General features: G+C 31.4%; 1 protein-coding gene across 1 annotated transcript; it reads left to right on the forward strand.

Annotated features, from left to right (window-relative positions):
* The first annotated feature begins 1916 nt into the window (after nucleotides 1–1916).
* LOC148621709 (uncharacterized) lies at nucleotides 1917–6203 on the forward strand. The gene is made up of 3 exons (XM_088576379.1): nucleotides 1917–2436; nucleotides 3153–3322; nucleotides 6007–6203. Exons 1-3 carry the CDS (start codon nucleotides 2022–2024, stop codon nucleotides 6151–6153), a joined length of 732 nt encoding a protein of 243 aa, XP_088432505.1. The 5' UTR covers nucleotides 1917–2021; the 3' UTR covers nucleotides 6154–6203.
* Nucleotides 6204–15186: the final 8983 nt, after the last annotated feature.

Consider the following 15186-nt stretch of genomic DNA (forward strand, 5'->3'; position numbering starts at 1 on the left):
AATTCTAACATTTTAACAGGATATACATATAAAGTTATTTTAGATTATTTAGGATTATTATTCTGTTTGAACTCATTTCATGAAGTATTTTATAAATGCGTCATGTGCGAATTATCACGTATTTCAATATTATGATATTCTCGTAGAAAATAAATATTATCTTTACTGTAATTTGTTAAAATCAAATGGACATTGTGATTTTAAATGTGATTGTTCCGCTCAACTTTGGGCGTCTTAATTAGTAGTAAAGCTTTTTTGTAATTGTATTGTATTGTACAAAGAACATGACAATGCAAATATTACACGCTCTTATAAACAAAAGTAAATGATCAACCCATTAAAATCCGGAGCATGTATTAGATGCAAAGGTAGGATAAGAAAATGGGAGTCAATAAATGACTCATCATATCGAAACTACATACAAAACTATAACTTATTCTTTGAATGGAACTAAAATAAAAGACATGAACTTTATACTTAACAAGATATTTTTACAATGTCAAAGTCTTGGCTAAACATGATAAATTGAAAATAAGTGAAACCCAACATATCAATGCCAAGAACAAATTATGAAATCTGTTCAATAGAACCAAAAAAAAAAAAAAAAACAAAATAAAAAATAAAAACAACCCCCCCCCAAAAAAAAACAAAAAAACACACACGCACACAAAAAATATGGTAAGTAAAAATCCCCTCAAGCAAGAAAAACGATGCTGGGGCTATGGATTCTCTTATTAGTTTTAGTTTCACATAAAAAGTACCACAGATATCGCGGACGAGGATAACGTTGAATACGAATATAATAAAGTTTGACAATATAAGAATATTCAAAGTAGCATTCAAAAAATAAAGACATCATCATTTCTAACTAATATATTTTATTTATGATACGATTGTTAAATGGTTTTACACTTCATATCAAATATAATCTTATGTTGTACGTATAACAATCAACGTCATTCAAATTAAATATTAAACTTTGTTTATTATTATTTTTCGCCAAAATCCAACTCCGAGACAAATATATAAATGTATTTAAGGAGGTAGACCTAGGGTAAGGGATACAACTCTTGTAAATCATTTGAATGTTTGTATTCATCATTATACATTAATCCCATGTAAACATCAAAGTACCTTGAACTGACTTTATTCTGTTTCAGATGAAAGCTTGATAGGCTTCGGTGTAATTGAATATGATACAAACATATCAATGATTTCCAGAGTGATGCCCCTTACCCTAGGCCTACCTCCTTAAGAGGGACTTAAAAATCAGACCATTAATAATACATAATGAAAAACATTTCCAATGTTGAACATATGATTCCTTTATATGCTTTCATCACCAGAGCTAGATCATGTAATTATCAGGTACATACACAAACTAATATGCATTGATGTAGAGGATATTACCTAAACGTCTTGTTAAAAAGAGGTATATTTAAAAGATTTTCATTTAAAAAAAAAGCTTTCTGCATTGTTCTTATAGATTATTGATAAGTCTCTGGATTTTAGGAGTTTTTTATTCAGGGAGAAAAGCAACAGGAGGGATTTACAATGAAATTTAACTTTAACTTGGTCGTCGCTTATACGACGTCATTACAGTTTTGATCAGCTTTATATTTGTCAACGAGAATAAAGTACTGACTTTAGTCGCTAAAGATATCGAAGTTTATATCACATGCATGAATCGATTTAGGTTCAGTTTGATTTATGAATTAGGTTGTTAGTATGAAATCAACACCTTTAAAGACCGCCCTTTGCCACTGAAGTTTGATTAGATTTAAATGAGTTGTTGACCCACTGTGACTGCACTGACATCAACACCATTCCGAAAGACGTCAGTCACAGACATTATGGGCGGAGTTTTATCAATTAAATCAGTTTCTTTGTTCAAAATAAAAATGATATTGATTGCACCAAATAAAAGAAATCATAAAATTTATTTCTTGTCGAAGCGTTGGTCCGATTTTCTAGGTGACTGAATATTATGTCCATTATCGGTTTGTGGTTTTCTTAGGAAAATGACAATAATGTCCACTTCAGCGTCTCGACAGACCTCTGGATTTACCATTCAATCAATACTGGGTGAAACACAATCATCGTCTCATGACGATGAAACTGGAAACAAAAAATCAAAACAAGATGACAGTGTGAGCGATTCTGACAGTTGCAATGAATGTTCACATAATCAGACAGTAATCGTGAAACCGGAAGATCGATTTCATTATGGAACTTATGATGCATTTTCAAATGACGCTTTCATGCAAAAACTTCATTTTGCGCATTACGGACGAATTCTGTCTCAAGAATACATATCCCGGACACATAACGATTATAGAAACTTGTGGAGTTCAATTCCTGTTGACGGGACAAGTTCTTTCCATCTACCGTATCAAGTTCACGGAGGCTTAAATTCTAGAAATCATTTAAGAAGTGGCAAGTATTTTCCATGCTGTAAAATATGATATGAACTCTTAATAACTTTATTTAGAAGTGATTTACTACATTCATCACTAATTGTCCTTAGTCTTAATTGTTACACAATGCATTTTTGAGGAAAAAATATTAATTCAAGTTTGGCCTGCTACTAACACGCTAATGTCTTGTAAATGTTGGAGTGCACACAGGTAATACTATGATGCTTACAAATTTCAAAGAAATATGACATTTTTTTCTGTTTCTCAGTATTTTAATAACATATAAATAAATAATTAATTTCTGAATCCATAAAATTTTTTATACGTATCAATTGCATATATTATCATAATAAATATATAACAAAACTTAATTTAAATCATTGAAACAGGATATTTTATTCCTTTTTCAATGACTGAAGCTTCAAATTTGAAAATATTTCAACAAAATGCGAAATTTATTAAAATAAAAAAGCACAGCAAAATGATTTTATTATAATAAACAAATATGTAACTAAACATTTTCAAAAAAAAATATATTGAATATATTTCACAATAATTAATAATATAATCGTGCGTATAAGAGCATGTTAGGGTAAGAATGTTTTCTACAAGAATGTTAGTGTACGGTAATTACATGAGACATTATACTCAGATGAAGATTACAAACAAAATACAAAAAGTAAGGAAATAAGGTTTGTTTAATCGTAAATAAATGTCTTAATTTCTCGTTTAAAGGAGCAAATCCAGAATACCTTTTTTCACATTTACGGAAACCAAAACGTGTGAGGACTGCATTTTCGCCATCTCAACTTTTACGTCTAGAACATGCCTTTGAGAAAAATCATTATGTCGTTGGACAAGAAAGAAAGGAATTGGCTGCTGGATTAGCTCTAACAGAAACACAGGTAAATCGTAAATGAATCCTAATTATTTAGGTTAATTCAATAGTAATTACCTACGTCAAAAACAGTTAAAAAAACGTACATATTTAATGTAAGGAAAAATGTATAATGAATCTCGATTACTACTAATAATTACAAACAGTAATTGCTTATGAAAGACAGCTCATCAAATTTACCTAAACATTAAATCTTAATCATTGAGTTTTACTAAGAGCTAATGCTTATGTGGTATATGTTGTCAAATTTTATTATTATTTTATTATTTATCATTATAAGCTTATTAGTATGCACACACACAAGATCATCTGATTTGAAAAAAAGATTTAACGTATCAGGTTAGGTGTCCAGTTCAAAGTGCATCATCATTTACCAAGAATTCGGTTTTCTTTCATTAACAGATCTAAAAGATGGATTTCCTTTCAAATGATTTCCTATTATCACAATTTTCATAATTGACTTTAAGTCATATTCTCACAAATGTCATCGCTGCATGTGGCTTCGTTATTCCATGATTAATTAGTATTCAAACAAATTCATACAGAACAAAAAAAATATAAATCGGCAGATAATTAACCTATGAACTATTTTCTAATGCAGCCAATTTTATGCTGTGCATTCGATATAAAATACCTCATATGTTATTATTAACTAATGCAGCGTAGTAAAACATACTGTGTATTAGAGATCAGTATCACGATAAAACAGTCATTAGCGCATTTCATAATTGCACTATGAAATTGATATATATCAAGGAGCTAAAATTTCTGGTGGTCTTGTAATTAGTAATTTGACATTTCATGTCATCGACAGATAAGCTTTGTTATCATTCTATGTTTCTTGATAAGTTGTTACATGTAAAAACATATAAATACAACTTGAAAAAGCGTAAGCATTTATAAAAGGAAAATCTGCTTTGCAATTAATTGTACCATTCGCATTACAAAAATGAAACATACTGAAAAATTATAAAAAATACAATTAACAAAAATAACAAAAACACACTATTGCCCAAAAACAGAGTGTTTTTTACAGAAAATTTCCATTTCTAATGTTTTTTTTTAATGTAATTGTTCAAATATATTCTTTTCGTCCATGATTCCATACAATTTAATTCACAACCTTTTTTATATCTTATTTCGAACCGTTTATCTACTCTGTACACTTCCCTGCAGTAAGACACAGAGGCCTGGGTCCTTAAACGTAAACATTATGGTATCTACATTTATCTTTTACTAAGTATTGTGCATTTTAGTTGTCAGTACAAAATTTTAATGCTGATTTGAAAACTTTTTGGTGGCTATAGAGCTGCTCCGAACTCAGTTTTGAAGAATTCAAATTAAGGGTGAATATTGGAACTCATTTTCTATATTTCATACAGACAAAAAGACAAAATATTTTGTCGTTTACGCGTAGCAAACGAGATAACCTTGAATTATTTGTACTTTTGAGGATAACTAAATGCAACTGTTTGCCATCTTGAATGATTTATGGTGTGTAAAAGGGTTTTGTTAATAGTTGTTCGTAGCCATATAAGCATGAGAATAACCCCCTTTAACAATAAAAACCCTGTCACTCAGTTTTTGTCTAAAGTCAAAATCTGGCATGATATCTCGACAAGATCGGATCAGATAAACTTAATTTAGGCGTCATTAACAATACTAATGAGGTTCTGCATTATTCTCATTTCGACATGGAGTTGGTTAATAACATATACTATTTCGTGTAACAATAGAGATTATATATGATCGCTTACCGAACGTTCAGAGTGTAAATTTTATCTACGACTAACCACCCAATTGCAAATTATTTCATTTGCATTTGTGTCTATCGCTTAATATTTATAATCTCTTAATGTGGACCGATATACAACGAGACAATACATGCCAATGATGATAGTAACAAATATTGTATTAGTCAATACTATTTTACATAATGAAATTTTAACTACATTCGCATGCTATGGTTTCGTTATTTCTTCAAATCCGTTAACTAAGTTGAATATGGGAACTAATGTCAATTGCATTACCCAAATGTTCATAATTACGTTAGATATACTCCGGATTTATACTATTCTACAGAATCCCAGTAGAAAATCAGTCAATGCCGATGTTCTTAAATTATATTACATATCGGCATATCAAACTTTCTTTTTTATTCATGTAAAAAGGTGTTTTCTGCAAAACAAAGTTATTGTCTTCGATTTCAACGTTATATTAAATCATATTTGTTTGTTTATAAACATGAACCCATATGCTTCCAGAAAAATCGTTTTCTTACATACGTAATAATTGTTTTTACATGTACCATTTTTTGAAAAATAATCAAATTTAATCCATCAACACTTAGTTTTTTCATTAAGCATGCGAATAAACTTGTGTAAGAAATCAATAGATTATTATTTTGACATAATTATGACAATTTTCATTTAAGATTAAACAAAGACTCCATTTATGTGTTGAACAATGAGTTAAAATGAACCGTATTGAATAGACTCTGTTATCAGATAGCGTGTTATTGTTCATTACAACTTTTTGATATTGAGTACCAGTTAATGACTGTTACATCAACTGATTATGATCATTTATCAACAATTAACTACTTAATTTTTATTTTTTATGATTTATCAATAAGTCAACTATAATTAAAGTGTAAATTGACTCTAATTGTGTCATTATTTTGTTTTACAGGTCAAGGTTTGGTTTCAGAATAGACGAACTAAACACAAACGAATAAAAGCTGAGGATGAAATGACCAGATCGTTAGCTAGAAGCCTAGAATCGCGGGAAACAGAACCTTTAGACGAATCGGACTCGGGAAGTGATTTAGATGTATGACTGTATCAAATTAAAACTTATTTTGTATATTATAATAAATGTTTTGTCATATAATGCATTCTTTAATGAACAAAATTATTTTTGATTTGCGTCCATGGAAATGAGTTTCATGCAAGGCAAACATTGTATAAAATCTGTGACAGATAAGTTTAACATGATTGTTTGGAAAAACTGAATCATAAAAACGCACAAAAGAGAAGATTAACTCCTCAATATGTTGCAACCCAGGATAAAATTATCAGTTAACGATGACACAAACGAGCAAACATTTGAATAAAAGCATCGCAAAAAAATTTGGGCAAACTACTGATACTGTGACGAACGCGTTTACAATTGATGTACATCTTCAATATATTAGTACGCACTTTCATTTGTCACGACTCAAATTAATGGTGTCTGAATTTCTGCTTTCGACCTAGACGGCTTAGCTAATTACAGAAGAAAAGAAGATTGAGATATAAACACACATACAGTAATTAGCAATTCTGACATAAAATAGTAATTAATTACAAAATAATAACTGGAGGTTATATGAGGAGCTCAGGTAGAGTTAGCGGCTGTTCATCTTAACGACATGTTTATGCAATCGCTGACAGAAAACTGAAAATTGAAACTTTTATGAAAAATATGTGTTCAGAACGGATTTGGACGTACTTAATTCGTAGACATTTAAAAAAAAATTATGACGACTTTTAAAAGGGACACTTCAGCCTAGAAAGCGCCTACCATTGTCACCAAGGAGTTATAGCTACATTGTTTTTTTTCTGTCGACTCTAGTAAATAATGTTCACTTTTCCACAAAATGCATTTTTTATAGATTCCGCATGTTAAATACTTATCGTCTTCGCGACTAGAGATTCTTATGCTGTAGCAAGGAAACTCCAAGCATCTCAGTCTTCGGCGATTTTCTCAGTTTCACCATAGGTCTTTCCGATACTTCTGAACTCACCTGTCATGGTTCTTGTCCAGATTTTATTTTGCTTACAATCAGATGATGACCATTTTGCATGAATTGTGTAATGTTGTTTGGGTCTCTTCTACTCACATTCCGGAACCATCTTGATCATTCTTTGAATCTGGTACAAGATGCTAGTTCGATCAGTTTTTTTTATACAAAGACAGATAGGAGGTTTTCCTTGGCCAACAGGATTATTCATGAATTCCTCAGGTATTCACCCTGAGACCACGACCGTTTCTGACTATCATTTTGGTGTTATTCCAGCATTCAGATCCATAGAGGAGAATGAATAAGACATTAACTTTTTTCTTCAGGCTCATATTACTGCTCTTCTATATTTGGTTCAGTTGGTGCAATGGTATATTTACCTTTGGGAGTTTCCGATATCTTTGGAAATTATTTTTTTTATGCTTATAGTTCTTAGCAGATATGTAAAATTTTCTACTTAATCTAGCGGCTCATTGTCAAAAGTAGGTGGTGGTTATGAGATAGTTGCTTGGTGTTAGTCTTCACTTTTTCTCTCAATATTTTGACAGGAATAGAAAAATTATCTCGGCACGAATAATAATTATGTAAATGCAAAAAAACGATTCTGATATATTGAACCATATACCGGATTGTTTTTCATTGCCCCCCCCCAAAAAAAAACCCAAACAAACAAACGAACAAACAAACAAAACAAAAAAAAAAACCCAAAAAAAAAACAGAAATTGGTAACTATTATATATGGAATGTAAGTTTCAAAACATTAACAGACTTACAGGCTGCTGCTTCCGATAATTTACGACATCATTCTTTTCTTGGTGTAATAACTAGCTGGTTCTGTTAACCATTAAAAGATATAGATATTAAATTAGTAATCATAATTAGACAACATAAAATTCTTATTACTATGTACTTCCAATACTTTCCAATACGGGTCTTCTGTAGAGGGTAGTAACGAACTACTGTCGACAACCGAAATAAAGATAAGATTGTTCCTATATATAATAAATACTGATAATTTATTTCTTTGAGATTTATGTTTTTTTGTAAATTGAACAATGAAAATATACTATGAATTATCTCATACTCAATTCTTTTCTTGTTATCAACGATGAGCAACTCGGACTCAACTAAAAACTGGGAGTTGCTCATAAAAAAGTCAAGACCTGGGTAATGAAGGTAATGAAATAAAATGGCATTTTGTCATACATTCCTCTATGGAGTTTTTATATCACAACTCATACGTTATGCAAGAACTTGCCATAACTACGGAGACTTTTTGTATCGCGCAACTTATAATTAGGCTACTGGAACAGGATCATGTTGCTACAAGATTGAGTCATCATGAACTCGTGGATCCATCTGACCATGAAAACTGATTTATTCAACGTGTCGTATTTCCTTTCCTCTTTCCTCTACCCCGGTCTTGACTTTTTTTAGCAACTCCCAGTTTTTAGTGGAGTTCATGTTGCTCATTTACTTTTGTTACTTTGTATGTATTAATTTGGTTATTTGTTGTGTGTGTCTGTTTTCATATCTTGTTTTGTCTCTGGATTACATTCTTTGATTTCCGCATAAAGTAATATGCAAACAGAAAGCAGTCAAAGTGTCATTATTAATTTCACGGAAAACAAAGAAACAAAGTCGAGATAAACCAGAGGTTCTCTTGGAGACTGGGCGATGCTCATTGATAAAACCTAGATGTAAGGAAAATCGGGAAAAGGTTAAGTTTCCACTAATGTGTATGCACAAAGAGTAATAGCAACTTTAAACAGCCAAAACACCCGCAAAAGTTTTATGAATAAAAAGTTAATTTTGCAAAAGAACTAATAATTGCTGTCAACAACCCTATCAATGTTTGAATGATTTCCAAAATTATTTTTTTAAAGAAATTTATACTTAGAATTTGGTCAATAAGAAGGTACTTAGGCGTCTGGCAGCCAAACAGACCGTTAAAAATCAGTTGTTTGTAGAGGGGCAACCAAACAGCATGCCTGCCAAGTTTAAACAAACTAAGTCAAGTTGTATTTGAGAAGTCGAACAAAGTTTTTGCTCGACCTACGTGAAGAGCAAGAATTTGTTATAAAGTTACTAGAAATTTTTGTCTTTGTGTGCAAAAAAAAATGTAACCCACAAATAAAAGAATAACACTCACTAAGATTGTAAGACCTGGACAAATTACCAAAAAAAACCCCTTAAAAATAGTTACTTCAAGTACTTGAAAAATGATCATCGCATTATGAATTGTATCATGTTTATCATGTTGTATGGAAGCTTTGTATGCTTTTCTATACAAAGGTCGTTGAACAAAGTATTTCTCAAAAAACATATTTTCAATTTCCATTTATCATTTACTTCTAGACAACAAATTGTTTTTTAAGGACATTTTCTTCTCATTTATGGGCAAAGGACACAGAAATAATACATTTTGTCTAGAAGGTGAAAGAGAGAAAACGCTCCAGTTAAAATCACAAAGGTAATATTTGTCAAACGTATAATCTAATTACAAAACCAAATAAATGAAAGGTTAATACTTTAAGTTTAGGTCCTTTACATTTTAATAAAATTAGAATAATGCAATTGTAAACATTTTAAGAACATTGAATGCTTACACTATTTGAGACTAACTAATAGATGAATGGAACTGTTGCTTTCAAGTCCATTTCACTAAGAGATTAATTGAACTAATCATTTATGTAAAGTTGCACTTCAAAGTGTGCGAAATGTAAATAATTAAAGTATGCCAACCTCATAGGGAACGTATTTGATAAGGTTTGTGATATTCTCTATGAACCTTGATTCAGAAAGAATTAAAAAAAAAGAATGTTTTAACTTTTGAAGCAATTACTTATAAACATTGAGTCTTTACTGTGCTAATCAGATATAATTGCAATACTCTCATGCAATTGCCTCAACACTCCAATCTGCGAAGAAACTAAAATTTGTTAAGTACCTATTTTCGAAGTTCCTGCAAACTTTCAAATTTAACTCTTTGACACTCTAATATATAAAATAAATATCAACAAATTTAGATGTTTTGAAAAACCGCGAAAATATCCACTGTTCATAGTACCATCTAAATATACATTAACACATATAATATACTACTATATACTGTCCATTGTACATATTCATTCAATTAATACTGAATATTACATGTCAAAATCGGTATTATATGCGGTATCAACCCGAGATTCCAATATCACCCCAAGGACCACCGGCCCGCGGAGTGATAAAGGTCGATGGTTCATGCATACCCCATGTAATACAGAATTTGACATGCCATTTTCATTATATCGTATATTTCAACTATATTCTAAGTATAGTATATGAAGAGGTGCGATATGTGATATGCAATATAGGTCTAGGGTTTGATATAGGGTATGTGATATAAGTCTAGAGGTGTTATATAGGGTATGTGATATAAGTCTAGAGGTGTTATATAGGGTATGTGATATAAGTCTAGAGGTGTTATATAGGGTATGTGATATAAGTCTAGAGGTGTTATATAGGGTATGTGATATAAGTCTAGAGGTGTTATATAGGGTATGTGATATAAGACTAGAGGTGTTATATAGGGTATGTGATATAAGCCTAGAGGTGTTATATAGGGTATGTGATATAAGTCTAGAGGTATAATATAGGGTATGTGATATAAGTCTAGAGGTGTTATATAGGGTATGTGATATAAGTCTGGAGGTGTTATATAGGGTATGTGATATAAGTCTAGAGGTGTTATATAGGGTATGTGATATAAGTCTAGAGGTGTTATATAGGGTGTGTGATATAAGTCTAGAGGTGTTATATAGGGTGTGTGATATAAGTCTAGAGGTGTGATATAGGGTATGTGATATAAGTCTAGAGGTATGATATAGGGTATGTGATATAAGCCTAGAGGTGTTATATAGGGTATGTGATATAAGCCTAGAGGTGTTATATAGGGTATGTGATATAAGCCTAGAGGTATAATATAGGGTATGTGATATAAGTCTAGAGGTGTTATATAGGGTATGTGATATAAGTCTAGAGGTATGATATAGGGTATGTGATATAAGCCTAGAGGTGTTCTATAGGGTATGTGATATAAGTCTGGAGGTGTTATATAGGGTATGTGATATAAGCCTAGAGGTATGATATAGGGTATGTGATATAAGTCTAGAGGTGTTATATAGGGTATGTGATATAAGTCTGGAGGTGTTATATAGGGTATGTGATATAAGTCTAGAGGTGTTATATAGGGTGTGTGATATAAGTCTAGAGGTATGATATAGGGTATGTGATATAAGTCTAGAGGTGTTATATAGGGTATGTGATATAAGTCTAGAGGTATGATATAGGGTATGTGATATAAGCCTAGAGGTGTTATATAGGGTATGTGATATAAGTCTAGAGGTATGATATAGGGTATGTGATATAAGTCTGGAGGTGTGATATAGGGTATGTGATATAAGCCTAGAGGTGTTATATAGGGTATGTGATATAAGTCTAGAGGTGTGATATAAGGTATGTGATATAAGTCTGGAGGTGTTATATAGGGTATGTGATATAAGTCTAGAGGTGTTATATAGGGTATGTGATATAAGCCTAGAGGTGTTATATAGGGTAAACGATATAGGGTTGAAACAAACACTTATAATGCATATACAAAAAGATATAGTTTGATCTAAATATATGATATAAGGTAATAACAAAATTACTGAACTGATGAAATACAGGCAGTACTTAAAAATAGTATAAAAAGGAAAGTCCGTATAACAAATGGAAATATCAGGGTGAAAACCGGAAAGCAATAAGAGACCACATAAGACGCTCATTATGGCCATTGCATACAAATTTTAAAAAAATTATGCAGCTTACATTAGTTCCAATGCAATGAGTTTCCAGTTTAAAATGAGAATAGCATGACCATTATCATAAAAGAAAAATCATAGTAATTTCACTATCATTGGAAACAAATTCTGATTAACAAACTACGCCTGCTACTTAGGACCAAAACTAAACCCCATTTTCTCCTTTACTGACACAACGTTGTATCTAAATATAATAAAGTGAAAATCTGTTCGTCGATGCCTTTCATCAAAGTTACCTTAAGTAGAAAATTCAGACAAACGTTAAAATAAAATGAAAATTCTTATGAAAATATCTGTTTATATACAATTGCAGCTCTTGATGTCTTACTGGTGGTATCACTGGGTGATAGCGATATACTGTATGGGAGTATATGAATTAAAACTTAATAACCCTTAACAAACAATTTATTTATTCTCAATAGCTCAAAGGAATAATCGTTAGTACAATTACGATATTGCACAATTTGTTGTAATTGCATCAATTATATTTGATGCATTTTTAAATTGTGTGGTATCTTTCAGATCTCTTTATTGTCATATTTTAATAGGTATAAATTTAACGCCAATTGAGACCTTTTTGGTAACCCGCTCTCAATGATACCTCCTTTTTCAGTAAGTATAATAAAAAGACAACTCTGAATGATAAATTACGTCTAATTATCCTTGATGGAAAAAGATTAAATCAGAAATTGAGTAGCATTAATAAAGCTTTCACACGAACCGTCCCTGTCACGTCGGATAATCTTCAAAGCATGTGAACGTACGAAGGTTACTTTGACCGTTTCCTCTGGCGCTTCTGTGACAAAACTATCAATTTGTATCAGGAATTAGGAACAAAATTTATTTGTCCCTAGATCTAAACTGTACTTTTTTAATTTCATATCACTTTTTATTGACTCTTGAATGAAATGTCTTTTATGTGTCTTAGCTTTGCTGTCTATTTAGTTTCACTTATTGAAAATCGATGAATGGGCACTAGTAACAACAAGATTTCGGAATATTTGTGATAAAATCCCTTCCTTTTTAGTTTTTTTACGTTTTCTATATATCAGTTTTTTTATATATTTACATTGAAAATTTTCTTCAATCATTGTCAAATCAAGGAGTCTGTTTAGGAAAATTTACAGTTTTCACCTTTATTGTTATATCACTTGAGTATATAGGGGCAAGTCATTCGTTGTACTTGTGTTTAATGATGTTTTGGGGCCAGCTGCATCATGTCCTGTGATGTGAGGGTTGCTTCGTCGTTCATAGAAGACCAATGTGTGGCCTTGGGCTGACATTTTCATCCAGGTGGGGTGGTTGTTCTTTGACACATTCACAGTACCTATTCTCTTTATTTACAGTACATTAATAATCCACATACGAAGACTAGACTAGACCATGAATTACAGATATTACATACATCAAACCTATTATCGTTATATACACAAAGAAACTAACAAATAAACGAGCAATCCGGACTGAAATATTGGATTTTAGGCAGATGCTCTGGTAGAATAAGCATCATCTAATCTTCTTGTAAAACCCGTTGAATCACTCACATGAAAGAAGGAAAATAGACCATCGTGAGCGAATATATTTCCATGGTGGAGATGGCCAGACAATATATAGCGACCATTGATTGCATGCCGTGGACCCTAAAATATTTCAAGTGATTACTTTTAAATTAGCTTATTTGCTAGAACTGACGCACGATACATAAAATCTTTATAGCTTCGACAGAGCCATAACGGAGCTGTGATATAAAAAAATCCATACACAGGGACAGAACAATGAAAACAACCGCGTTTGTCTTCTAGTTATGTTATAATTAACACTTCTTCGTCGATCCCTTATAGAAGGTTAAGATTAAAGGCAGAGATCTTAGTGTATGTCCTTTATCAACGAATATTGGATACGAATGTCGCCTATGTAGCGGAATCTGAGGTCAAAGTTCTGCTCAAGTGCCGTTTTTAACCAGTTCTTCTCTATATTCTTTCTCATAAAAGTAAAGAGGAAAAAAGCCCAGGAAGCAATTGATATCCATCGGTATATCTTAAAAAGATGTAAACATGTAGTCGATATTCATTTATATATGTACATATATATGCATATTTTGTTTGTTCCGTCTTTCTTTAGAACACAACAAGAACGATAGTTAGCTAAACAGAATACTGACATTTACACGTAGATAATCTTTACAAAAAATATGGAACCTTATCATTGATTGCATTTTTTAACACATCAATACATGTACATGTACAAGTAATGTCTATTCTAATTCCGTCAGTTCAATTGAGGACACTTGGTAGTATAGTATCGAATAAAGGTGCGTAAATATTAATATCACATTTTATCCTGTATTAAAATCGCATTCATTAGACCTTGTTAATTTTATTTACGATCTTAATATGATGTTTTGTTCCATGGTTTGCTGATTTTGAAGAAAGAAGCATCATATCAAATTTTGTTTCTTAAGATTGCATTCACAATTGGTCATTGTCGACATTAGAATATCTGTACCATGTCTAGGACTTTTAAATGGAGACAGATTAATGATATATGGCGTTATCAACTGTTGGTGCATTTGTGCATTTTAAAGTTAGCTATTCGATATTTTAAGTAACCATACTGTCAAAGTAACTTTTTTTCATATCATTATTTCTGATAATGTGTTTATAAATCATTGTGTATTTTACTAAATATTAGTATAAAACAAACGTCTGATGTTGGTGGGACTGTGAGTTTTGAATTAAGCCCTTTTGTGCTATTTAACCGAGAAATATTCGTATTGACCTTGGGGAAACAAAGTTTGTTGAATTCCGCAAATGTCCAGTGACGATTTGGTTAGCCCCAAATACCCCTTGGTAATTTCTATTTAGATTGATTTACGATCTACATACATTGAACACCTCTTGGTATCAGTTTTCACCAAGTAAAATTAATCACTAGTTTAAACATAGGTTCAAAGTCATTTGTAACTATTAACTTGAATTATATTGTTAATAGTCCAAATTATTTTTGTCCGCCCAAACATTTTAGTCAAAATTAAAGATGGGTTTTCACTCCGTGCGTGAATATCGCGATTTCGGAATAACAAAGTGATCTCGACACGAGAAGTACTGATTTTAGAGTATTCTAGTAGACTTAATATTACTAAAACGAAACAATTAGACTCCAACAATCAATCAATTGTGGCCGTAAATGAAGCTTTAAATATAATGACATCAGTAATTCGGAGGTTGAAATTATAATGTA

The sequence above is a fragment of the Perna viridis genome, chromosome 3, assembly GCF_037379345.1.
Source record: "Perna viridis isolate PV_CMFRI_1.1 ecotype Kerala chromosome 3, ASM3737934v1, whole genome shotgun sequence".
NCBI classification, from domain to species: Eukaryota; Metazoa; Mollusca; class Bivalvia; order Mytilida; family Mytilidae; genus Perna; species Perna viridis.

Excerpts from the sequence above, each read along its gene's own strand:
- LOC148621709 (XM_088576379.1), top strand. The coding sequence starts at position 2,022 with ATGACAATAATGTCCACTTCAGCGTCTCGACAGACCTCTGGATTTACC. Across the intron at positions 2,437-3,152 it reads TAGAAATCATTTAAGAAGTG|GAGCAAATCCAGAATACCTT; the intron begins GCAAGTATTTTC and ends TCTCGTTTAAAG. Across the intron at positions 3,323-6,006 it reads TAGCTCTAACAGAAACACAG|GTCAAGGTTTGGTTTCAGAA; the intron begins GTAAATCGTAAA and ends TTTGTTTTACAG.